The sequence below is a fragment of the Bubalus kerabau genome, chromosome 5, assembly GCF_029407905.1.
Source record: "Bubalus kerabau isolate K-KA32 ecotype Philippines breed swamp buffalo chromosome 5, PCC_UOA_SB_1v2, whole genome shotgun sequence".
Taxonomy (NCBI): Eukaryota; Metazoa; Chordata; class Mammalia; order Artiodactyla; family Bovidae; genus Bubalus; species Bubalus kerabau.
This window is the reverse complement of record NC_073628.1, coordinates 7624056-7649868: the sequence shown is the minus strand read 5'-3', so window position 1 is coordinate 7649868 and position 25813 is coordinate 7624056. Positions and strand designations below refer to the sequence as shown.

At 48.8% G+C, this 25813-nt stretch overlaps 1 protein-coding gene across 1 annotated transcript; it reads left to right on the top strand.

The window, feature by feature from the left end:
• Positions 1 to 1107: 1107 nt before the first annotated feature.
• LOC129653592 (solute carrier family 22 member 20-like) lies at positions 1108 to 25556 on the top strand. The gene is made up of 10 exons (XM_055583332.1): positions 1108 to 1482; positions 1563 to 1666; positions 3289 to 3443; positions 6963 to 7131; positions 8288 to 8411; positions 9393 to 9508; positions 14504 to 14718; positions 17249 to 17357; positions 17562 to 17765; positions 23285 to 25556. The coding sequence occupies exons 1-10, from the start codon at positions 1108 to 1110 to the stop codon at positions 23379 to 23381; spliced, it is 1668 nt and encodes a 555-aa protein (XP_055439307.1). The 3' UTR covers positions 23382 to 25556.
• Positions 25557 to 25813: the final 257 nt, after the last annotated feature.

Genomic DNA, 25813 nt, shown 5'->3' with positions numbered 1-25813 from the left:
CAGAGCACAGAGCCTCCTGGAAGTCTTCTTGAGGCTGGGAGAGGGGAGTTGCCCTGTGACCCAGACACCTGTGGCTTATATAAGCTGTTCCGGTCCTAAGGATCCAGGCTCTTCTTACCAGAGATAAGAGTAGGTTGAGTTGGGGGTAGAGGAGGGGCTGGGACCAGTGCCAGGAGGGGAGAACTGCAAACAAGGGCAGTACCTGCAAGGCAGAAACTGATGGAGCCAGATGGGGGTGGGGACTGCCCTTGGCCCCGGGAGCCCCAGGCGGAGCCCCGAGTGGCAGATGGGGCCTAGGAGTCCCTGAGCCAGTCTGCTGGGTCTCATCAGTAAGGGGAGTGGCCCGTCATTTCCTGGGCGCCAGGGCTGGTTTGTGAGAGGGGGCAGGTGGAGGGCCTCACCCTCTTGGTTCTCTGTAGTGGGTTTCCTTTGATGAGAGGCTGGGACACTGTGGGTGCCCAAGCGTGGAGGCCCTACCCCTCACCCACCTCCAGCCTGAGGGTGCCTGGGGTGGAGGCAGGGAGAGCAGGCCTTCCTCGTGGTTGTCCTATTTGGGCATTTTTAAAGGACTTTTTTCTGAGTATCTCCTGTGCAGCCCCCAACTTCCAGGAAAATGGGGAAGAGGCAAGCAGCAGTAATCGCTGGCACCCCCTTACGTGATCGCCAAGCTTTTAAGGCTCTGGCCTCAGGGGAGACCAATGACAGGCCTGGGGAACTGGGCTCCTGAAGATGCCTCGCGGCGGCCTCCAGAAAGAAGGGGAGGGTGACGATGGTGCTGCATTTACTGCTGGGGTCCCCCCATGAGGGCTGTGGGCAGGGGCCTGGGCCTACAGATCTGGGCAGGGGGCTGTGAGGTGGCCCCCTGGGACCCCTCGCTTTTCTAACCCGGGAGGTGAGAGATTAGGAGAAACGAGGAGAAAGGGCCTGGTAGCATGGGAGCCTCCAGATGTGGGGACGCCCCAGGCCTCCTGTGAGGTGTAACCGGACCCCTGTGAGTTCCGGACACGGGGCATCTGCGGTCCTAACCCCAGCCTGTTCCTCCACCTCCCAGGGCCCAGCCCCTATACTTAAGGCCCCACACCTGGGCCTCAGGACAGGCCCGGGGCCATGGCCTTCACAGACCTGCTGGACGCCCTGGGTGGCGTGGGTCGCTTCCAGCTCGTCTCCACGGCCCTGCTGCTGCTTCCCTGCAGCCTGCTGGCCTGTCACAACTTCCTGCAGAACTTCACGGCCGCCGTGCCCCCCCACCACTGCCAGAGCCCCGCCAACCACAGTGCAGCTGCTGTCTACGGCTCGGGGGCCTGGCTGAGAGCCACCATACCCCTGGACCCGCTCGGGCTCCCCGAGCCATGCCAGCGCTTCACACGGCCTCAGTGGGCCCTCCTGAGCCCCAACGCCTCTGTCCACGGGGCAGCCACGGAGGGCTGCAAGGACGGCTGGGTGTACGACCGCAGTGTCTTCCCGTCCACCATCGTGACAGAGGTCAGGTGGGGCCAGGGGCTGCGGGGTTTGTGGGGGCTGCACCCCAGGTCGAGGCTGGAGCGTCCCTCCCTCCCCCGCAGTGGGACCTGGTGTGTGAGGCCCGCACCCTCCGCGACCTGGCTCAGTCCGTCTACATGGCCGGGGTGCTGGCAGGCGCCGCTGTGTTTGGCAGCCTTGCAGACAGGTGAGCCTTTGGGGGTGAGGGTTTCCCCAGTCTGTTCATTAACTTTTCTTTATTAAAGTTTATTTTAAACTAAAATTTAAAATAATATGTATTTTAATGTATTTAATATGTATTTAAAATATGTATTTTAAAGTAGATATATGTATTATATAATTTATTATGATACATATAATACATTCATATGGTTCAAGATTCCAGAAGGTACAAGTGGGTATGTAGGCCAGCGTTCTCCCCTCTGCCCTGCACTCCAGTAATTCCTCTAGGGCAGCCTGGTTTCTGTGTATCTCACAGAGATGTTTTATGATTTTATACAATCCAAGGCTGGGCGAGCTGCAGTCCATGGAGTCGCAAAGAGTCAGGCACGACTGGGCGACTGAACAACAATCCAAGAGAGCACGCACGTGTGCTCCATCCCCCTTTTTCGTACAAACGCTGGCACAGCCCACACATGCTTCTCTATCAAGATTTTATTTCACTTCATTCGTGGCCTCTGCGTGTTGCTTCAGACAGCTATCCCATCATCCAGGCTGCACCCCACTGTGTGGGTGAGCCACTGCTGACCATAAGGGCCCCTGAGGGTACAGAGACGCCCCGAAGCACAGCGCACACCGCGGCTCTGATGGAGTTGGCATCCTTCCCTCCTCCGTCCTCTTTCCCTTCCCTCCCTGCTTCGCCTCCCCTTCTCTCTCTCTCCCTCACTCATCTCCCCGCCCCACAGCCCCTCCTCTCAATCTTCAGGTTCTGGGGTCTCCAGGACTGCAGACCCACACCCTGGACTGTGCTGTGTGCCTCAGCCGCCTCGTGGGTGGCCCTGTCGTAGCCCCTGTCGCCCTGTGTCATGACACATTGGGTCTTTCTCTGTATGAGCCTGTATCTTATGCATAGTGTCTTCTTTGTCACCAGCCCCTAGCTCAGACCTACCCCTTAGAGGTCATCAATGGACATCTGTGCAACAGAATCAATGAATGAATGATGGAATGAATGAATGTAACATGCGGTGTGTGAAAAAGAAATGCTGCCCACCTGGTCAAGCTGGGGCTACAGCCCTGGACCCTCACTTACAAATGGGGCAATGCCAAGGCCCTGCTTCCCTGGCCTTGGACTCCTTTATGGTATAACAAGCCCCACCTCACCCTGGCCCCCCCAAAATGACCAATTCAAATGAAGACTGGCCCCTGGGGTCCTGCTCCTATCGGCCTGGGCCCCCTCAAGGGCTTGCCCCCCATGAGTTCTGGTTCAAGGGCTACTCCCTGCCAGGAAGTCACTCAGGGGACCCTCTCATAACCTTCTGCACCAGCTTCTGGGCCTCTGCAGAATCTCTGCCTTACCCCAAATCCTGGGAGAGTGGGGGCTTGGTCAGGAGCTAGAATTCTCCTTGAGTGAAAGAACGAAGGCGGGAAGGTGTCTCTTCATCCCCAAGCTCCTTCCACACTGTGTTCTCCCTCCCTGGCCTCTGTCAGGGCCTGGGCCCCAGCGAGTGCGCTTCTCTTAGGATGAGTGGCTTTCAAATTGGGGGGTAGGGGGTGGGGGTAAGTAGCTTCCTCTCACCCTCCCTCCATGACAGCCATTGGGGAAGCTGCTGCCGCCTCGGAACCCTAACCTGGGCCCATGGCCGGGCTCAGGCTGGGCCGCAAGGCCCCCCTGGTCTGGTCATACCTGCAGCTGGCAGTTTCGGGGGCGGCCACGGCGTACTTCAGCTCCTTTGGGACCTACTGCTTCTGCCGGTTCCTGATGGGCATGACCTTCTCCGGCATCATCCTAAATTCGCTCTCTCTGGGTGAGTCCAGCCATGGAGGGGACTGGAGGGGAGGGGGCTGGCAGGGGCAGGAGGGCAGTGGCAGCCCCACTGGTGGGCCTCTTTCCCATTTCCTTGTTGTGGGATTCTCATCCGGTGACCTCAACTCACAGCCTCCCACCAGGGTTCTCAGGAGACCTGGGTTCTCAGCGGAGCCTGCCAGCAGTGAGCTGGGAACCCTGGGTTGCGATTTGCATGTCTGCGAGCTGAGAGGGCTGGGTTCCCTTCTTGTGTGAATTAGTCAGCAATAACCACTTACTAAGGACCTACTGTGTGCCAGGCTTCTGTGGGGCTTAGTGTGGGGACGTGGAAACGAGGTGAGACACAGGGTCCCCAGGGTGGGTGGCAGGCATCCCGAGAGTATATGGATCCAAAAGAGGTGAGGCTTCCCCTTGGGGCCGCTGGCGGCCTGGCTTCCTGGGTGCCAGGTGGGAATGTCCCCACCCCACACTGACAGGCTCAGTCATCACTCCAGGCTGGTTCCAGTGGCTGTGGCAGAGAGCCGTGTGCGCAGAGGAAGCCCACCCTGGACGCAGGCCTGCCCCCTGCCTCTAATTACTTGGTTTCTTGGGGTCTTTTATCCCAGGGTAGTGGGGAATCTTGGGGCTGGAGAACTAGAATGCTCCAGGTCGCACTCTGGTCACCTCTCCTCCCCACATCCGGACATTGAAGGGTGCTGAGGTCACGGTGGGACCTCAGCAAACCCCAGCCCACCTGCCTCATCCTTCAGGGTGGGTGTCCAGCCATGGCTCGTGGAATCTAAAGGCAGAAACAGGAGAAGGAAATGGCAACCCACTCCAGTAATCTTGCCTGGAAAACACCATGGACAGAGGAGCCTGGCAGGATACAGTCTGTGGGATCACAAGAGTCAGACACGACTTAGCGACTAAACCATCGCCACTACAAAGTGAATATATGCCTAAAGATAATATGTGAAAAGGATATTTGCCATATACTAGCTAGTTTTTTGGTGGAAGGGTGGGAGTCAAGGAAGACTTGGGGTTATTTTTTCATCAACTTCCATTTTATACTTATTTATAATGGTCATTATTTTTACTAATACTGTAAAACTATGAAAATGAATAAAATACTAAAAGTTTCATATAGCCAAGAATTTATAATATGACTTTATTTTATATGATAATATGAATTAAAACATGTATCTGCCAAAAAAAAATAATAAAGGCAGAAACAGTCGTCCCAAATCCATCTCCTGCTAGAATCACCTGTATAATACACATGCCTACACACACACACACACACACACACCCCCCATATACACACATCCTAACATACACACATGCACACTTCTAACCACAACACACACCCCTGCACAATATATAATGTGTATATTGTATGCACAATTGTGTACACCTCTACACATACACACACCATAACACACACGCATATACACATACTCCTACATACAGACACACACACGTGCTCCTAACCATTACACACACACCATACACACTCCTAACCACAAGACATGCACCATATACACACATCCCTACACACACACACACGAACACACACACACACACACTACTAGGTGTGGGAGGTGGAGAACAAGTAGTTCCTGCTGTGTAGAGCCCATGTTCTCCTGCAAGAAGACAGATAAACAACACAAATAAGCGAACTGCATAGTGTGTTAGAAGGTGATAAGAGCTACGGAGGGAAACTAAAGCCCACAAAGGGGATGAGAGCGGCCAGGCGAGGGGGCAGGGCGGTGGCGGCCTGAGGCGGAGAGAGCCTGCAGTTTTATTGGCTCAGGGCAGGGCTGGCTGAGAAGGGGTCACTTTGACCAAAGCTTGAGGGAGGTGAGGGAAGGGGACCTGTGGCCACTGGGGGAGAACATTCCAGACAAAGGCCCTGAGGCAAGAGTGTGTCTAGTGGACTCAAGAGCAAGGAGGTCCTCGTGGCTGGACAGAGCGGAAGTGGGTGACAAGCAGGGCTGGGGTGACGGCCGCAGATCCTTAGACCTGGGCCTTGAAGGACGTTGGCTTTGACTCTGAGTGAGGCAGGAGCCTCTGGAGGGTCCTGAGCTGAGGACAGGCCTGACTTGGTCCCACTTGGCATCAGCCACGACCCCTCAGGCTGCCATGCGGCTCGAGGACAGGAACCGGAAGTCCGGTCTGAGGCTCATCCGGTCACCTGGCAAGAGGCGAGGCTGGAGTGAGCCGGGGTTAGCACAGGGGGAGGCAGGAAGGCTCAGTTAGGCTCTGAGGTTCTGCAGGGAGAAGTCACAGGGCTTGTCAATGGACTGGACACACGAGCTGGCTGCTGCCTGAAAGCAGCATCCTCTTCCGTTTATTCTGGTTGCTTCGTGAGAGTGTGCCTGCTCTATGTCATCAGGCCCCCACGGATGGACATTTAAATTGTTTCCAAGCTTTGCTATTTGCAAAAAATCATGTAATTAAGAGGGGCTTCCCTGGTGGCTCAGATGATAAAGAATCTGCTTACAGGGCAAGAGACCCGGGTTCGTTCAATCCCTGGGTCAGGAAAATCCCCTGGAGAAGGGAATGGCAACCCATTACAGTATTCTTGCCCAGAGAATTCCATGGACAGAGGAGCCTGGCGGGCTATATATAGTCCACGAGGTCACAAAGAGTTGGACACGACTGAGCAACTAACACAGACAAACACACATGCAATTGAGAGTCATTATATTCCCTTTTCGACCAACAGTTCACAGCCTTTGCCCGTTTTTCCTTTTGGCGTGTTAGTTGTTTTCCTATTGATCTGTAAGAATTCTTCCCAGATTAGGGAAAGTCACCCTTTGACTATTATTTGAAATGGTATTTTTTTTTTTCCTGTCTTTTTTGCTGAAGTTATGACTCTGCTTACAATGGGTATTTTTTTTTTAAGCAGAGACTTCTTATTTTTATGAAGCTCTTTGTTGGTCTTCCCTTTTGTTGTTTCTGGGTTTTGTGACATTCTTGGAAAAGCCTTTCCTGACTCTAAGATTAAAAAGACATCTAGCATGGTTTCTTCTAATATTGTTATGCTTTTATTGTTATGTTTAGCTCCTTTTAACATGTATGTATTTATTTTCGGCTGTGCTGGGTCTTTGTTGCTGCACAGGGACTTTCTCTAGTTTTGGGCGATGCTCTAGTTGCAGCGTGCAGGCTTCTCACTGCATTGGCTCCTCTTATTGAGGAGCAAAGGCTCTAGGCTCAGGCTTCAGCAGTTGTGGTGCGCAGGCTTAGTTGCCCCATGGCATGTAGAATCTTCCTGGACCAGGAATCGAACCCGCGTCCCCTCCCTTGCAAGATGGATTCCTAACCCTGGACCACCAGGGAAGCCCTACATGAAGCTCTTTAGTCCACCTGGCATTTGTCTAAGGGTAAGGACTGAGGTTGGGACATCTTTGTCCGTGCTCATGCCTCTCTGGAATGATTTCCAGTGGCCACAGAGTCATTCTAAAGGATGGGGGAGGCTTGAATTAAGCACCCACGTGAGCAACAAGCCCCACTGAGTCTGGCGTGGTTTTCTCCGCAGTCGTGGAGTGGATGCCCACCCGGGGCCGGACCGTGGCAGGGATCTTGCTGGGGTACTCGTTCACCTCGGGTCAGCTCATCCTGGCGGGCGTGGCGTACCTGATCCGCCCTTGGCGGTGGCTGCAGTTTGTGGTCTCTGTCCCCTTCCTCGTCTTTTTCCTCTACTCTTGGTACGTTCTGAGCAGAGAGGGCTGGGGCAGAGTGCACCTGTATAGCCAGGCCCTCACCTGTCCCTGGGGGAGCCTTGGGGTGGGCAGTGACTGGAATTTGGGGGACGTGGTGGGGATGTGCAGAAGTGAGGACATGGGCTCACGAGGACCATGCATGGCTGTGGGCAGGTTCAGGATAGAACCCCTTACATTACTGAGGGGCTCCAGAACACACCGAGAGCTTTGCCTTCATCAGCTCCTTTGCACCTCACAACAACCCCAGGGAATTTTATAGGAGGAGGACTGAGGCAGCCCAGGTGGATCCATGACTTCTTCAAAGCCACATACTGGGAGAGACTGGGATTGACATACACATACTACTGTATATAAGTTAGGGCTTCCTGGTGGTTCAGATGGTAAGGAATATGCTTGCAGTGCAGGAGACCCAGCTTCAATCCCTGGGTCAGGAAGAGTCCCTGGAGAAAGGAATGGCTACCCACTCCAGTATTCATATCTGGAGAATTCTATAGACAGAGGAGCCTGGCAGGCTACAGTCCATGGGATTGCAAAGAGTTGGATACAACTGAGCAACACACTTTCATTTTTTTTTTCATATATAAAGTAGATAACCAATAAGGACCTACTATATAGCATAGAGAACTCTACGCAGTACTCTATAATGACCTATATAGGAAGAGAATCTAGGAAAGAGGGGATTTAGGTATATGTATGACTGTTTCACTTTGCTGTTACAGCAGAGAGTAGCACAACATTATAAATCAACTGTACTCCAGCAAAAACTTTAAGAAAAAAATAAAATTAACTACAACAAACAACCAAAGTAAAACAAATAAAAAAGCCATTTACTGGGGTCAGAACCAGTCTCAAAACCAGATCTGTGGACACCTGAAGGCCCATGTCATCTCTGAATACACTGCAGAGATTCTCTGAGAGATGTGCTACAAGAAAGAGAGGCCGTGTGTCCCCCAGTTTTCTGATTCTGCCGACAGCAAGGGTTTTTCCTTTTTTCTGGGGTCTGTAAGGTGAAAGAGGGTGTGCTCTGGTTTGAGGAATGGCATGAGTGCCACTCTGCCCATTCAGTGCCCCAGTGGCCATCACAGGCCATTATAGTGGCCATTTCAGCGCCACTCATTCTCCATCCTTCTCTTGGTCCCAGGTGGCTGCCAGAGTCATCTCGATGGCTCCTCCTTCATGGCAAGACCCAGGTAGCTCTGAAGAACCTGCGGAAGGTGGCTGCGATGAACGGGAGAAAGGAGGAAGGGGAAAGGCTGACCAAGGAGGTAGGCAGGTCTGCTGCAAGTTAGGGGAGCACCAGTTTTCAGTCTTGCTGTCAGCCTCGAGATGTGCTAGGATTTGGTGACTTGCCAGGACTCACCATCCAGGTGAACAGGCTGAGAATAAATAGAGTGGGAAGAGCTCCAGAGGGACGAAGATGTTTAACCACAGAATGGCTCTGTGATCTGGGGTAGATCATTTCACTGTTTCATTCATCAGTCTGTCCATCCATGGGATGGGGAAATAACCCATTCACATTTAGCCAAAAATTCAAAAAAATAAAATAAAAATCCTAAGATGAAATTATCAAATAATCAATAATAAAAGTACCATTTACTATGCATACCATTTTTGATAAGATAGCTATCATTTATTATAAATAAATACATTTATCGAGCCAGTTGCTTGGTACTGTGCTAAGGGTTTTCCATACACAATCTCATTTAATGCCTCACTTTTTTCTTGTTGGCTGCTCTGGGCAGCTTGCGGGATCTCAGTTCCCAACCAGAGACTGAACAGGGGCCATGGCAGTGAAAGCGCCAAGTCCTAATCACCAAACCACCAGGGGATTTCCTAATGCCTCACCTTTAAAGATGAGGAATCTGATGTTTGGATTACCAAGTCACCCAACCCTTTGGATCCAGAGGGAACAGGCAGGGAAATAATAACTTAGGCAATCTGCTTAAGAAAACACAATAGGAGGTGCCAGAACCCCTGGGAACCTGCCTTCTTAACCACCAGCTGAGACTGTCTGAGTTGACGCCAGGAGTGGGGCCTGAAGGTGCCCCTGATTATTTCAGCCTAATCAGTGGGCAGCCCAGGAGCCCTGAGGCTCAGGTTGGAGGCTCTGCTTCACCTCAAAGTCCTGGAACCAGCATTGGGAGGAGACAAGGGTCAACCATCCTGCCAGGGCTCTCGACCTTGGCCCTCCCCTGGGAATAGGATCGCAGATCCCGCCTTCCCCTGATCGGACTTTCCTTGCCCAGGTGGTGAGCTCCTACATCCAGAGTGAGTTTGCAACTGGTCGCCCCTCCAACTCAGTCTTGGACCTCTTCCGAACCCCAGCCATCCGTAAAGTCACGTGCTGTCTCATGGTGGTCTGGTAGGTATTGGGCTCCTGTCCAGGACTTTGACCCAAGGCCAGGACACGCCAGTGTCCCCACTGACAAACTCTCAAATACTTAATGCAATGCACAGAAGGGCCTTGTGAAGTCAGTCCTGTTCCCCATGCTTTTTCCCATGTCTTCTGAGCGTCCAGGGTCCTCTGGGCCCCTGCTGGTTGCTAAGACCTAATGTCGTGCATAAGATACCCCTGCTGACCAAGGGAACCCACATCTGGAGATGGGTCTTACCCAGCTGGGGGCACCGACTGAAAGCCAGGCAACTTGAATAAAATACACCTGGTTGCATCCTGATATGCCTCCAGGGGATTCTGGGAAGTTCCCCACTCTGGCAAAGCACTTATGTCCCTGTGCCCTGCAAACGTGGGGTTGTGCCCCACACTGAGCATTCAGAGGGCTTCTGCCCCAAAAGTGCTGCCTATGAGGCCGTTCTGGGCCTGGGCAGCCAGGGAGCTCCTCAGGACCCAGGTTCTGGGAAGACTTTCAGCTGGGGCGCTCACGTCTTCACAGGCCACTCCTTATATTCCCCACTTTCTAATCCCCAGTTGAGCAAATGCGTTATTAAGCAAAGGATATGAATGGAAACCAGTTAATTTTTGACTGGGTGTCCCTCAGCCCTCTCAACAATCACTTTAGTTTTCATATACTGTATTACTTTCATGTTGCTATGTAACAAATGACCATAACAGCTGAAAACAATACCATTTTTTTTTCATTAATTGAGTTTCTTTAATGAAATATTAATGATACAGAAGTACATTTGAAGTCTTAGGAAATACCCAGGTTCAATAAACTAACAATGTCTTTTAAGCAACAATTTCCCCCTTTTAAAAATTTATTTATTTTTTTAATTGAAGGATAATTGCTTTACAGAATTTTGTTGTTTTCTGTCAAATATCAACATGAATCAGCCATATATATACGTATGTCCTGTCCCTCTTGAACCGCCCTTAAAACAATACCATTTTTTAAAAGTTCATTTTGTTGAAGGATAGTTGGTTTACAGTGATTTACAATGGTTGTTAGTTTCTACTGTACAGCAAAGTGACTGTTATATTACATATATTTATACATTCTTTTTCATGTTCTTTTCCATTATGGTTTATCACAAGCTATTGAATATAGTTCCCTGTGCTATTCTGTAGGACCTTGTTGTTTATCCATCCTATATGTAACAGTTTGGATCTGCTATTCCTAAACTCCTAGTCCAACCTTCCCCTCTTCTCTTCCCCCATGGCAACCACAAGTCTGTTCCCTACATCTGTGAGTCTGTTTCTATTTCATAGATAAGTTCCTTTGTGTCATGTTTTAAATTCCACACAATATCCATTTATGAGCTCATAGTTGTGTAGGTCAGAAGTCCAGGCACATATGGTTGAGTTTTCTCTTCAGGATTTTCTTACAAGGCTGAAATGAAGATGGTGGGCAGGCTGCATGGGAAGAATTCACGTTCAGATTCATTCAAAGTGCTGGCTGCGTTCAGTTCTTTGTTGTTGTGGGACTGACATGTTCATTTCTCCACTAGTTGTTAGCCAAGGGCCACTCCAGGAGTTGGTGATGGACAGGGAGGCCTGGTGTGCTGCGATTCATGGGGTCGCAAAGAGTCGGACACGACTGAGAGACTGACCTGAACTCTCAAGTCATTGAGGCCATTTATATTCTTGCCATATGGCCACCTCCATCTCAAAGAAGAATTTTCATCACAGCAAATCCTTCTCACATTTCGAGTCTCTGACTTCCCCACCTTTGACCTCTATATCCAGAATTAAAGGATTTTTATGACTAGGTCAGGTTCACCCAGAAAAATCTGTCATTTTTCTCTCTTATTTTTTAAACTGAAGTACATAGCTGATTTACAATGTTATGTTAGTTTCAGGAGTACAGCAAAGTGATTTAGTTATACATTATTTTTTTTTTTTTAGATTCTTTTCCCTTATAGTTTATCACAAAATATTGAGTATAGTTCCCTGTGCTGTATAGTAGGTCTTTGTTGGTTATCTATTTTGTATATAGTAGGTATATATGTTAATTTCAAATTCTTCCGCTTTTCCCCATAAAAACTGTGAGTTTCTTTTCTGTCTGTGGGTCTTTCTGTTCCATATATGAACTCATTTGTATCATTTGGTAGATTCCACATATAAGTGATATCAAATGATATTTATCTTCCTCTGTCTTACTTCCCTTGATGTGATAAACTCTAGGTCCTTCCATGTTGCTGCAAATGGCATTATTTAATTCTTTTTTGTTGCTGAGTAATATTCCACTGTATAAATATACCACATCTTCTTTATTTTATTTAAAAAATTTTTATTTATTCATTCTTTTTTTTTTTTTGGCTGCACTGAGTCTTCATTGCTGCAGTGGCCTTCTCCAGTTTCGGAGAGCTGGGGCTACTCTCTAGTTGCGGCACATGGCTTTCACTGCAGTGGCTTCTCTTGTTGTGGAGCACGGGCTCTAGGGCACGCGGGCTTTAGTATGTGGCACACGGCCTCAGTTGCTCCACAGCATGTGGAATCTTCCTGGGCCAGGGATCGAACCCATGTCCCCTGCATTGGCAGGTGGATTCTTAACCAATGCACCACCAGGGAAGTCCTACCATTTCTTTATCCATTCACCTGTCCATGGACATTTCGGTTGCTTCCATGTCTTGGCTATTGTCGATAGTGCCCACAAGAATGACTGTCACCTTTTCCTGAAGTCTGTTCTCCTTTTCGCCATCTTCACTGACTCACACGGCTGGGGATAACCGGGAGGGATGGTAGGAGTTTCTCAGTAAGTGGTTTGGGGGCTGATGCTGGGCCCTGGTAGGAGAGAGCCCACTGCCACTTTCTCTTTCTCCACTTCCCCTCTCCCTACACTCCTGGGTCTGTGCCAGCATGTCCTGCAGAGAAATAAGACCTATGCAAGTGGGTCATTGAAAGGTTGTTGTTGAACACACAAAGACACCGGGATTCTTGGCCCCTGGAGGAGAAGAATTCAATCCAGGGCCAGAGACGAGGCTTGATCACTCAGAGCTTTTGTGTAATAAAGTTTTATTAAAGTATAAAGGAGATAGAGAAAGCTTCTGACATAGGCATCAAAAGGGGGCAGAGAGTTACCCCCCTGCTAGTCTTCAGCTGGATGTTATATAGTCACTAGCAGTCTGTTAATGAAAGAAAGGAATGTCTTAAAATTCAGAATGGCACCAAGACCCTCACCCATAAGGTGCATTTTGGGATAATCTTGGCACCAAATGGTTTATCCTGGGCCATAAAATGATTAACTTGAATCTTGGAGAAGGACAGACCACCATACAAATAGTTTCATTTACATAGATTAGGGGAACAATATCTGAGTATAACATACTGGTGTGTCAAGTAGGTTCTGAGCCAAGAGGCGGAACCGACTTGAAGACAGAGTTTGGGGTAAATGCATAGCACATTAGCATAGCTTAAGACAAACATTTCCATTAAAAAAAGGCATTGGTTTTCTCTAGGTTTGAGAATAGTTAACTTCAGGTGAAACCAGGTGTCCTTATGGCAACACAGTATTTGTAGAGAAACCTCCTTTTAAATTTGTATAGAGAAGGAAAAAAATATCGCTAGTTTGTTTCCTCCCGCCGCTTAAGAGAGATAAAAATGTCTGACACTTACAGGCTATTTCCTCCTGTTTGGAGACCCCTGGGCCTTCCTGCCTATTACCCTCTCATCATGAGGGCCCATCTCAAGCCCCTTCCTCAGGGACATTTTATTTTGTTTCATGTCCAGAAAGTATCATAAAATACACATACCATAAACTTTAGCATCTTAACCATTTTGGGGGGCATGTCACGTGGAAAATGGGATCTTAGTTTCCAAGGATCAAATCTGTGCCCCCTGCAGTGGAAGTGTGGAATCTCTGCCACTGGACCACCAGGGGAGGCGCAGCATCCTAACCATTTGTAACTGGGCGGTTCAGCCGTGTTTCATACCTACCACACTGTTGTACCACCGTCAGCAGAACTCTTTTCATCTTTCGACACTGAAACTCTGTACTTATTAAACAATATCTCCTCCATTCCTGCTCCCCCTCAACCTCTGGCAACCAGCATTCCATGTCTGTGAACTTGACCACTCGAGGGGCCTCCCGTAAGTGGAATCATACGATACTTACCTTTTTGTGAGTAGCTTATCTCGCTTAGTGTAATGTCCTCAAGATCCACTTGTGTTGTAGCATAGTCAGGATTTCTGCCTTTTTCAGGCTCAGTCATTGCATGTGTAGACCGCTTGCTGTTGATGGTCACCTGGCTTGCTTCCACATTTTGGCTATTGTAAATGACACTGCTGTGAACATGGATGTACAAGTAACTCTTTGAGACACTGTCTCAGGGACCTTGTAAGTTTCTGTGGAGACCCCAAGTGTTGGAACTCCAGGCCAGAGCAGTCAGTTTGGCTGTGAACCCCGAGATCTTAGCTCCCCAGCCAGGGATTGAAACCAGGGCACATTAGTGAAAGAGCCGAGTCCTAATCACTGGCCCACTGGGGATGTCCCTCCCTCCAATTCTTTTTTTTTTTTTTTTTAAGAATAACAAAAATATTTTACTAAAACATAGGATTTATAGAAGTTTCCAGACGAGCCATATAAAACAGTCAAAAGCTTTTTCTTGAACCTCCCTTGGTAATTCAGGACATAATTCTTGATGTCCTGTCCAAATCAGATCAGCCACTGAAGCCTGGAGACGGAAGGGCTGGAATGGTGCTGGCTGGACTCAGAGTGGCCGGAAAGGGATGTGGATGGAGGGGCATGGGCTCCAAGGCCAAAATCAGAGGCTTAGGAGACCAGGAGGGAGTGTCCTGCCAAGCCGGGGGATTTTCGCTCCCCGCTGATGGAGGCAGGTTCTGGGAATATTTTGATGGTAGAGCCAGCAGAGGAGTCCTATGCCGTTCACCCTTGGGTGCCCTCAGATCCAGGACAGTGAGCTCTGGGCTGAAGCAGGACCATTCTGCTTCCTCTTCCAGGTTCTCCAACTCCCTGGCTTACTACGGCCTGGCCATGGACCTGCAGAAGTTTGGGCTCAGCGTGTATCTGGTACAGGTCCTATTTGGCGTCATAGACATCCCGGCCATGCTGGTGGCCACCACCACCATGATTTACGTGGGCCGCCGGGCCACGGTGGCCTCCTTCCTCATCCTGGCCGGGCTCATGGTGATCTCGAACATGTTTGTGCCGGAAGGTGAGCTGCCTGCTTCTGCCTTTGGGGTTGAGGGTTTGAGGGGCAACAGACACTGTGCAGGAACAAGGCTGAGGGATATTCTTCTGGATCTGGAAAGAAAGTGACTATAGATTACTGGAGTATTTAATAAGCGCTAGGACCTAGTGACAGTATCACAGTGGAGAGTCTACAAAGGACATGAGTCTTCACCCTCAGAGTGTTTACTGTCTTGCCAGAGAGACTAGAATGATGAATAAGAACACCAGGGCTTCCCTGGTGACTCAGATAGTAAAGAATCTGCCTGCAATGCACAAGACCTGGGTTTGATCCCTGGGTTGGGAAGATCCACTGCAGAGTGGAATGGCTATCCACTCCAGTATTCTTGCCTGGAAAATTCCATGGAGAGAGGAGCTTGGTGGCTATAGTCCATGGAATCACAAAGAGTTGGACACAACTGAGCAACTAACCTAGATAGCATATTCAAAAGCAGAGACATTACTTTGCCAACAAAGTTTCGTCTAGTCAAGGCTATGGTTTTTCCTGTGGTCATGTATGGATGTGAGAGTTGGACTGTGAAGAAGGCTGAGCACCGAAGAATTGATGCTTTTGAACTGTGGTGCTGGATAAGACTCTTGAGAGTCCCTTGGACTGCAAGGAGATCCAAGCAGTCCATTCTGAAGGAGATCAGCCCTGGGATTTCTTTGGAAGGAATGGTGCTAAAGCTGAAACTCCAGTACTTTGGCCACCTCATGTGAAGAGTTGACTCATTGGAAAAGACTCTGATGCTGGAAGGGATTGGGGGCAGGAGGAGAAGGGGACGACAGAGGATGAGATGGCTGGATGGCATCACTGACTCGATGGACGTGAGTCTGAATGAACTCCAGGAGTTGGTGATGGACAGGGAGGCCTGGCGTGCTGCGATTCATGGGGTCGCAAAGAGTCAGACATGACTGAGCGACTGAACTGAACTGAACTGAGCAACTAACACCGTTACTTTTCACTTCACTAAGGTGAGCCGGAGAGGCAGAGGGCGGGCTGGCATGTCCCCCTGGAGCCTGGCTAGGCACTTGAGGGTCTGAACTTCCACCAGCTGGATCTGAAACAGTGGTTTGCAAAGCTGGCTGCAATCATCATCAATCTGGAGACCTTTGAAAACTCCCAAAGCCCATGGGCTCCAGGCCAAGGCAACCAGTCTCAAAGAGAGGGACCCAAACCTCAGTATTCAGTCCAGTGATCACAGCAAGAAGCCAGGCTTGCATATCAGAGACCAGAGCAAAGCCAAGGGCCCAGCTGTGACCTCCAGTTCTGCCACCATGGCCTTGGGCAGGTTGTTCGATTTCTCTGTGTTTCAGTTCCTACCCTGAAGAATAGATGTGTGTGTGTGTGTGTGTGTGTGTGTTAGTCGCCCAGTCATGTCTGACTTTTTGTGACCACCATGAACTATAGCCACCAGGCTCCTCTGTTCATGGGATTCTCTAGGCAAGAATACTGGAGTGGGTTGCCATCCCCTAGTCCAGGGCATCGTCCATTCCAGGGATTGAACCCAGGTCTCCTGCATTGCAGGCAGATTCTTTATTGTTTGAGCCATGAGGGAATGGTAGAATAGATAGATTATTACTAGTGAAATTTTGACTTATTTTCTTCCAATGTTTTTTCCTATTCATAGATTTTGTAGTTGACATAATTGAGATAAATATATACATAATACTATAAATAGGATTATATATGTATATACTGTACATAGTTATCTATATAAAACATCTTTTCACTATTTGTTGTAACACAAATCTGCTTTTCCGCATTAATGCAAATGTTTCATGACCCTAATTTTTTATACTATTTAGTATTTAACCTGATTGGTGTTTTTCAACTCTAGCTGCACATCAGACTCCCCTGGGGGGTCTTTTAAAAATACCCAAACTTGAACCAGCCCCAGGAGGCTTTGATGTACTGGAGATGGAGCAGGGCACAGGTGTGGGTGTTTATAAAATCTCCTCTCCTAATTCCAGCGTGCAGCGGGAGCTGCCCCCAATCCAGAGGACGTGCCATAATTTCTTTGACCATCACCCTGATGTTGGGCTTGTCATTGGAATTTTGCTGCATGATGACTAATGAGGGTAACAGCAAACTTTCAATGACACTGAGCATTTTTTCCTCATTTTACAGATGAGGACAGGGAGGCTCAGAGAGGTTGAGTCACAGTGGCCAGGTCACCCAGCTGAGTCAGAGCTGGGGTTGGAACCCAGGCCTAACTCTGCAGCTTGGACTGGTGACGGATGGAATAAAGCAGGAAGGAGGCAGAGGGCAGAGAAGGGCAGTGAGCAGGCTTCTGGGTCCCTGGACGTAGAAAGCCCCGCATCCTCCCCTCCAATGTTCTGCAACCGGAGCCTCTACCCCCAGGGCTCTGCCTCCTTGCTCCCTCTGCAGGTTCTGAGCCTCATCCACCCTCCTCCCCAGGAGTCCCTCCCCCTCCAGCCCCACCCTGCTGTGCCTCCCTGCTCCCCTTTTGGGCTCTGGGCTCCCCCTGCAACTCTGTCCCTCTGTCCCCCAGATATGCAGAGCCTGCGCACGGCCCAGGCGGCACTGGGGAAAGGCTGCCTGGCCAGCTCCTTCATCTGCGTGTACCTGTTCACGGGAGAGCTGTACCCTACGGAGATCAGGTGGGGGCCTGGGGGCAGGTGAGGGGGTACGCAAGGGTGCTGGCCCCAAACTGGGAGGTCCTCACTCCAAGCTGACGCCTGCTGGGCTTGCTGAAGCAGGACCCGCTGTCTGTCCTGCTCTGCCCCCAACACCCAGGACCCGGCGCACTGGGCCCTCCGGGCGTCCAGGCCACAGCGGCTAACCCGGCCCCCCTGCTCTGACAGGCAGATGGGAATGGGCTTCACCTCGGTCAACGCCCGGCTCGGGGGCCTGGCGGCGCCGCTGCTCACCATGCTCGGGGAGTTCAGTGCCGTCCTGCCGCCCGTGGGCTTCGGGGCCCCCTCGATCCTGGCCGGGCTGGCCGTCTGCTTCCTGGCTGAGACACGCGACGTGCCCCTGGTGGAGACCATCGAGGCGATGGAGAGGAGGTGAGGGGCCTCTGGGCACAGTCTGGGTGGGCAGCGGAGACAAGTGCTGGTCCTCCACATGCCGCTAACATGCGGTCTGATGGCAACAACAGAGCCCAAGAGACCAGCGTCCTGCCCGCCTCCATCTTTCCGCAGCAAATGGTGAAACGGAAATAAGAATAACCTATAGACCAGGAAAAATAGGACGACTTGAAGCGAAATGTGGCAGAGCAGTGGGGTGATGTTTAGCTGGAGGAAGAGGTGCCCCAGTTTGAAGCAGAGACCAGCCCACGAGGTTGTCCGCCGGCTGTCCACTTTGGCTCTAAGCTTTCTGGCAGCAGAAAGGGAGACCCCTCATTGACAACTCTTTTCAGAGAGGACGAGGAACACCAGTTCCTCAGAGAAAAGGAAGTTTTTCTTAGCAGCTAGCACTGGAAGACGTGTCTCTAACGTGTCTTCTCAGGGAGATCACTGTGTGAGCTGACAGGGATGTCCTTGACAATGTTTCTAAAATAAGAGCCAGAGGGGACTCGTGTGGCTTCTTGAGGCATTTCTCACCAACAAGGGCTCCGTGATGAGCCTTAGTTTTAGGGTGCCAGGAGACCTCTCTGGGTCCAGCTTGACGCCACAGCTGAACCATCTGTGCCCAGAGGCCTGTGTGCATGGACTGTGTTTGCATCCCTTCAAAATAAACCCCCATGAAATTTTCAGGAGCTCCAGTGGTTAGAACTCTGTGCTCCCACTGCGGGGGGCACAGGTTCAATCCCTGGTTGGGGAACTAAGATCCTGTAAGCCTTGCAGGATCCATAACCCAAACCATAAACATCCCATTTCTACCCTGAGCTGTGGACAAAGTCTGGATTCATATAGATCAAGGATATAGATCTTGACAAGTCCTGTCAATTCTACCTCCAAAATATATTTTGAATCTGTCCATCTCTCTCCACTTTCCTGGCCACCATCATCTTTTGTCTGAACAATCACAAAAACTTCAGATCCTCCCCTTCCCCTCTCCACTTTCCTCTCTACACAGGTGCTGGTGTGAAGGACTTATCCTATGAGTAGAATCACAGCATTCCTCTCCTCAGAACCCTTTCTTGGCTCTTTATTGCACTGAGGATAAAAATTGAAACCTTACAAACTCTCAGGATTTGGTCCCTGCCCACCCTCCCATGGTCGACCCCTGCCCACCACCAGGTGTCCCTGTCTGGGATGCTCTTCCTTCTGCTCTTAGCTCCTACTCATCCCACAGAACAGATGTAGATCCAGGTATCCCAGGGGCTGGTAAGTGTTTGTCAATAAGCCAGTCTGGAACCTGTTCGCAGGTGCTCTGAGATGTTGCCTGAGGGCCCCAGGTACTTGGAAGAGAAACTGAAGAAGTGTCCTTCCCTAATATGACAGAGAGAACCACTGTAATGGTCTGGCCTTGGCATTTTTTAAATCAGATTTTGCTTGCCCTGGCTATAGAAAAATCTGAGTAATGCCAAATGAAATTCTGATTTTAGGTAATATACTTTCCTTTGACCTTGCCAGGAACAATTAATTATGAAACAACAGTATGTTGTTACTGGCTATGAATCAACTGAATTTGGGGCACAATTTGCCCCAAATAATTTTGATTTTTATAGCAATTGACAACAAGCGATTCTTTCTCACAACGAACTACTGTTTGGGTCTGATCTAGCTGGTGCTGTCAGGAGTCCCCTCCTCCCAGGGGTGAGGAAGAGCTTGTGACGGCCGCAGTACGAGAAGTTCTCTTAAGCATGACAAAGTAGTCCCGTATTTTGTATTGCTTTTGTTGTTTATTTTTATAGTTGTATATATATATATGTATACACACATGCTTGTGTGATTTGGAACAATCTCAAACAAAAGTGCTAGTGTTGGAGAAAGAACTGTTCTTTTCTGAACCATATGGAGAACGTTGTTGAAATCTCTTTCAAATATGTTTATGTGTAATTTTTCCAAGGGTGTTCTCCTGCATGAGCACAATACAGCCACCACATACAGTCAGAAAGTTAATGTTGCTATGTGACTACCATTTCACCCTCAGACCTCATTCAAGTCCTCCCCAACCACGTCCTGCAGAGCAGGAGGGTCGGGTTCACAATCACAAGGGGCATTTAGTTGTCGCGTCTCTTTCAGGCTGGAGTAGGTCCTTTGCTCTTTGACTTCCAGCAATTACACAGGATTTTATATTTGGAAGCACTAATAAGACTCCACAAAGCACACTTATTTAAGGTTGTCATAATTCAAAGGATACAATATGGCAGGAGGAAGAAAATATAGGCTAACATCGGGAAGGGCCAGGGCACCCAGTGCACCTGCCAGGGTCCTCAGAGCCCCCAGGATGCCATTCATTCCCACATCACAAGCCATCAGGATGTGGATCTCCATCTCAGGGAGGCCAAGCACAAGCTTGCTGAAGGGTCTTTTCCATTCCGTTGGTCATAGCCCAAACCAGCCTGTGTAATCTGGTAAGCCAGATGTAGACCACAAATCTATAATTTTCAATCAACAGTGTAGACAGGCTGGTAAGAGGCTGCCTCCAAGAGGAGATTTAGACTTGACCAGCATATTATAAATTATAGAAGCTAGTACCTGGGCTTCTTCAGTGGCCAGTCCAGGGTTCTTCTTGACTGTTCTTGTCCAACTAAACATGAGATGGCAACATCTGGACTTGCTCTGGTTTGTTGGGGAAGGAGAGGCAAGAGACAGCCTTTCTGATGAGACAGTCAAGTGGAGTTTCAGCCATTTAGACAATAAGAATTCAGAACTTCTCAGCCCCTCTCATTTTTCTGTTTCTAATCTCATCAGATAGTTATGAACGCCGGTCACAGGCCTAGGATGTTAAAGATTAAGGTGAAAAGAAAATGCCTGTTTCTAAAGTTCAAGTTGCTCATCCTCAAGATCCTTCATCCATCACGAGACCAGATACTGTTTCTGAGAGTATCTGAATGCCTGATGTGGTCCAGGGCTCAGCCCCAGTTGGGTAGACCCTAGTTTGTTGGAAAAAATAGCAAAAGAGCAGTCAACTAATCCTGCTTTTTTTTTTTTAAAGGCCCTTTTATGTAAGAATAGAACATTCACAAAGAAGGAAATGCCAGTAGGAAGTAAACAGAGAAAAAATATCCACTTCAGTCATAATCAGAGAAATGCAAATAAAACCATATGATGTCCTGTTTTAAATATTCACTACGGAAACATTTTCAATGCAGGAGATGTACAGATAGCAAGGAGGAAACTCCTGCAAGCTTTCTGGAAGGTTCTTTGGCATTACTGACCATGAGTTGGAAAATTTTTCACAAGCTTCTAGGCAGCAATGACATTTCCAAGACTCTGCCCTAAAAAAATTAGCTGAAATGTGGACAAAGTTTATTTACAAGGATATTCATCATCATGCTTAATGTATCAGAAAAAAATGTCAACTCTCCAAATATCCAGCAATTTAGATAACCTATGATACACTGTGCACTAGTTAAATGTTGTGCTGACGAGGAGTTTTTAATGGCATGGGGAATGTTTACAATATGCTGTTAAACAGTGTGTTATAATTAGGATATTTTCCTAATTATGTCAAGAAATAGACACTCAAAAGAGAAAAAACGTATATGAAAATGGTGACCGTGGTTGTCTCAAAGTATAAGTGATATTTTATTTTTTTCTTGGCTGCTTTATATTTAGAATTTTTCTCTCCAAATTATCTGCATTGAGCAGGTTTTCTTTGGTAATCAAAGAGATGAGTCACACAGTGAAAAAAATTGTAAGAATTCAATTAGGCCATTTCCCATTTCCCAGGCCTAGAAGTGAGGGAAGGATCTGGGTGAAGCTGAAGCTCCCCTAAGCTTGTGAGGTGTCAGGAAAACCCGGAAGAGAGGTAGCCTGGCCTGAGAAAGTGCCAAAGGTCCAACCAGTGACCGTCCATGAAGCTCTTCCCACTGGTGGGGGGCATGGAGAGGTGAAGGGTGGAGAGAAAAGTTCAGCCTTTCAGCAGAGATCTGGTTTCCACCAAGGCCAAGGGCCAGGCTCTTGGTCAGCTAGGACCTCCGGCTGCCCTCCCACCCATAGTGAGTACCAGCTGCATGGCTGACCCAAGCATGTTTTTAATGCTTACCTTGAGAGTGTGGAGTCCTAATCATTGTGTGTGTGTGTGTGTATGTGTGTGTGTGTACTATATTTCAGATACTTATATGTATATTTTATACTGTATTTCAGATACTTAAAAAAAGAAGACCATTGATAATTCCCTGGGGGTCCAGTGGTTAGGACTCCACGCTTTCACTGCTATGCTCTGGGTTCAGTCCCTGGTCAGGGAACTAAGACTCTGCAAGCTGCGAGGCACGGCCCAAAAAAAAAAGACTATGGATTACATGAAGAGGCTGCCTCTGGTTGTCTTTGCTCATTTGATGAGTTTCAAAAATAACACTGAGCAAGCCTACCCATTGCAGCAGTTGAATGTGGAGAATGTCTGCCTCTGGGTTTTTAGGAATCATCTTTGAAAGGGAAGAGGAATCTATTAGACAGAACTGGAGAGAACCACCTCTCACTCCCCACCACAGGCACTTAGCAGACAAAACCAACAAGCTTCTGTCCCTCAATGACCCTGAGGGACAGAAGTCAGGAAAACGAGGCTTAATGGGCAGAAAAGAGAGATGCAGAACAGTAAAACGAGAAGAAAAATGTTTCTTTGTGATTATGTTAGGCCATGATCACACACACACAAAGGCTTAAACCATTGAACTAAAAGATCAGAAATAGAATAGGTAAGGATTAAAAATAAAAAAAAACACTGATGAAATGTTTTGAACAGGCAACAAGTTCTAAAAATGGAACCAGCTGAAACTGGACAGGAGAATCTGGCAAGCTATGTAAGACAAGAAGATAAGAAAAACTAAGTAGAAAAATAGACAGTTCTTAGTCTGTTCAAGAGGAGGATGAAATAAACAGAAGGAGGTCAGAACACAAATCATTTCAAAGACCAGAGGGTTGAATAGGAAACAGCAGCAGAACTGGATGTGATCAGGGACAGGCAGCCCTGGGGACAGCCCTCGGGCTACTGGGAGGCTCGCCTGACTCCTCCCTCCCTGCCTCCTGAACGACTGACCTCTACCTGGGCCAGGGCCCAGTCCCGGGGTCTCACTGGTGCCCCTGGTCCCTGGGCAAGCCTGGCCCAGCAGCAGAAAGTGGGCTGAGCCTGGTGCCCTGTTCACCAGCTGTGTGACCTGGGGTGTGTGTCTGGCCTCAGGTCCTCATCTGAAGACTCTTTGACTTGGCATCCTTTCCAAGTCTGGTTGATACCAGCCAGGCCAGCCCCTGGTAGCTGTGGACCTCAGGAGAGAGCGAGGGAGTGGACGGGACGGTGGGAGGCACCCGCTGAGGTTCCTCACAGGGACGAGAGGACGGGTCGCCTTCTTTGGGGACTTTGGGACAGCAAAGATACACCTCCTGTATGTGGAACAAATACACCCTTGCCCACAATGCTTTCAATCCCTGCCCCTCATCACCTCCTTTTAATGTCATTTGTCTTTTCATTTCAACAGAGTCAAAGAACGCCTGTCTAGGAAGGATGCAGAAGAGAAGGGTGAAGAAGTTTCTCTTCAGCAGCTGGGAGTCTCGCCCCTCAAGGAAACCATCTAAGCTGCCAACAGCCTGGCACTTGCTGGCAGCGCCCCAGCCAGTGTCCAGTTTCCTCCAGTTTCTCCTGGCGCTGATGGGGGCAAGACTGGCTGAGGACTAGGGCGACTCTGCAGAGCCATGAGAGAGAGCTGCCCTGACAGCAAGGCTGGGGCTGCTGGAGAAAACCAGCCAGCAGCGGCCCAGTGGCTTTGTGAAAGTAAAGAAAAGAGAAACTGTGGCCAGGGGCCCAAGAAGGCACTGTCTTCCTTTCCAATCCCGGACTCTGCCCCTTAAAATCCTCTCTGCTCATCCTTGTCCCACGTGGAAATGCCATGTCTTTGGAGGGTTAAGGTGATGTTTCTGCCCCCAGTTGTCCCTGGAGCAGCCCCTGCCTGCTGGGTTCCGGGAACTTCAGGACTCATTGCGCTCACTCATTTGGCATTAACTCTTTCCTGCCTTATATGATTAAAGCTCTTCCCTGGTGTGTGACTTGTATCTTCCCCTGACAAATGTCTCCCCAGCAATGGGCCTGGGAGACAGTACAGTCTCAACACACAATTGCTGAGTAAATGATGCAGCCAGACTCGGGCAATGGATAGAGACCTCCACCCATCACTGGCATTCCTAGCAACTCCACTTTGCAGAAATGGATTGTGGTTCGGTTTCCCAGGAGTCAGGCAGAAGATCGAGTCCCTGGTATGACACAGCACCCCTTGGAGCTCAGATCCAATATTAAATATATTTTGAAAGATTAGAGACAAGTTGGAGAAGGCAATGTCAGCCCACCCCAGTGTTCTAGCCTGGAGAATCACGTGGACAGAGGAGCCTGGCAGGCTGCAGTCCATAGGGTCAGAAAGAGTTGGACATCACTGAAGTGACTTAGCAGCAGAAAAAAGTACAACACAAATTCAAATTGCATTATTTTTATTATCTTAGTAAAAAAAAAAGAAGTAAATACTAAGACATTGTAATATTTTCGTGGGGTATTTCCATGGAGTATTGGAACAAATACAGAGGTGTAGAGATAACCTGTTTATCTCTCTTCTTTTAAATGATTTTTGCCACTGTTTTTTGAAGTTTTAGCAAACTACAGGTGGCACTCTGGGGGGCTCCGAAGAGCTCTGGTCCTTTATGTCTCAGCACAGAAAGAATTCAGTGAGAGTCGAAGTGATAGATAAGAAGTGATTTGTTAGAACAGGATGATTTTGAGGCTTACAAGCAGGAGGGGGAGAGGGTGCTGCCCTGAGAACCTAGCGAGCTACAGTTTTATAATCAAAAGAAGAGTGGGGAGGGGGAGAAGACTTTCTTTGTCTTTCTTGAGTAGACGTCATGCTTCCAACATCAGCTCCTCCTCCAGGTTGAGCAGGAGAGTTTTTTGTTGTTTCTACATGGTCAAGTCAGGACTGCAGAAATTATTTCAGGTCTCTGTAACAGTGAGTACTTCTCTGTAAATTATCATTTTTTATGTGTACAGAGAGTATGTCCTAGGGATCACTAACTTACTGAGTTCACAGGGAAGGATGTGGGTCTCATGCTGCCATTGTTTTAGTGTTCTGGAGCGTATTTCTTGCTTCTGTTACATCATTTTGTTGCTAAGCAAGCCTGCTTGGTTTTGTGGTTAAGCAAACCTGCTTTCTTGTGTAACTTAGAGCAGCCTCCTGTGTTTTTTTAAATTACAACCCCCTAGTGGGATTAACTATTTCATCACCTACCTTGTCCCTTACTCTGTCCTTAGGAATATGACACTATGGCAAGTTTGAAAGACAGAGTGAAACAATTAGCCAGGACCTCCACCCCACTCCACTCACCCTCATGATTAGTCATCTGTTGCTGCTTTACAAATCATCACAAAACCTGGGGGCTTAAACAAATGATCAGATCAGATCAGATCTGTCGCTCAGTCATGTCCGACTCTTTGCAACCCCATGAATCACAGCACGCCAGGCCTCCCTGTCCATCACCAACTCCTGGAGTTCACTCAGACTCACGTCCATCGAGTCAGTATGCCATCCAGCCATCTCATCCTCTGTCGTCTCCTTCTCCTCCTGCCCCCAATCCCTCCCAGCATCAGAGTCTTTTCCAATGAGTCAACCCTTCACGTGAGGTGGCCAAAGTACTGGAGTTTCAGCTTCAGCATCAGTCCTTCCAAAGAAATCCCAGGGCTGATCTCCTTCAGAATGGACTGTTTGGATCTCCTTGCAGTCCAAGGGACTCTCAAGAGTCTTCTCCAACACCACAGTTCAAAAGCATCAATTCTTCGGTGCTCAGCCTTCTTCACAGTCCAACTCTCACATCCATACAGGACCACAGGAAAAACCATAGCCTTGACTAGTGGACCTTTGTTGGCAAAATAATGTCTCTGCTTTTGAATATGCTATCTAGGTTGGTCATAACTTTCCTTCCAAAGAGTAAGCGTCTTTTAATTTCATGGCTGCAGTCACCATCTGCAGTAA

Excerpts from the sequence above, each read along its gene's own strand:
- LOC129653592 (XM_055583332.1), top strand. The coding sequence starts at position 1,108 with ATGGCCTTCACAGACCTGCTGGACGCCCTGGGTGGCGTGGGTCGCTTC. Across the intron at positions 3,444-6,962 it reads CCTAAATTCGCTCTCTCTGG|TCGTGGAGTGGATGCCCACC; the intron begins GTGAGTCCAGCC and ends TTTTCTCCGCAG. Across the intron at positions 9,509-14,503 it reads TGCTGTCTCATGGTGGTCTG|GTTCTCCAACTCCCTGGCTT; the intron begins GTAGGTATTGGG and ends TTCCTCTTCCAG.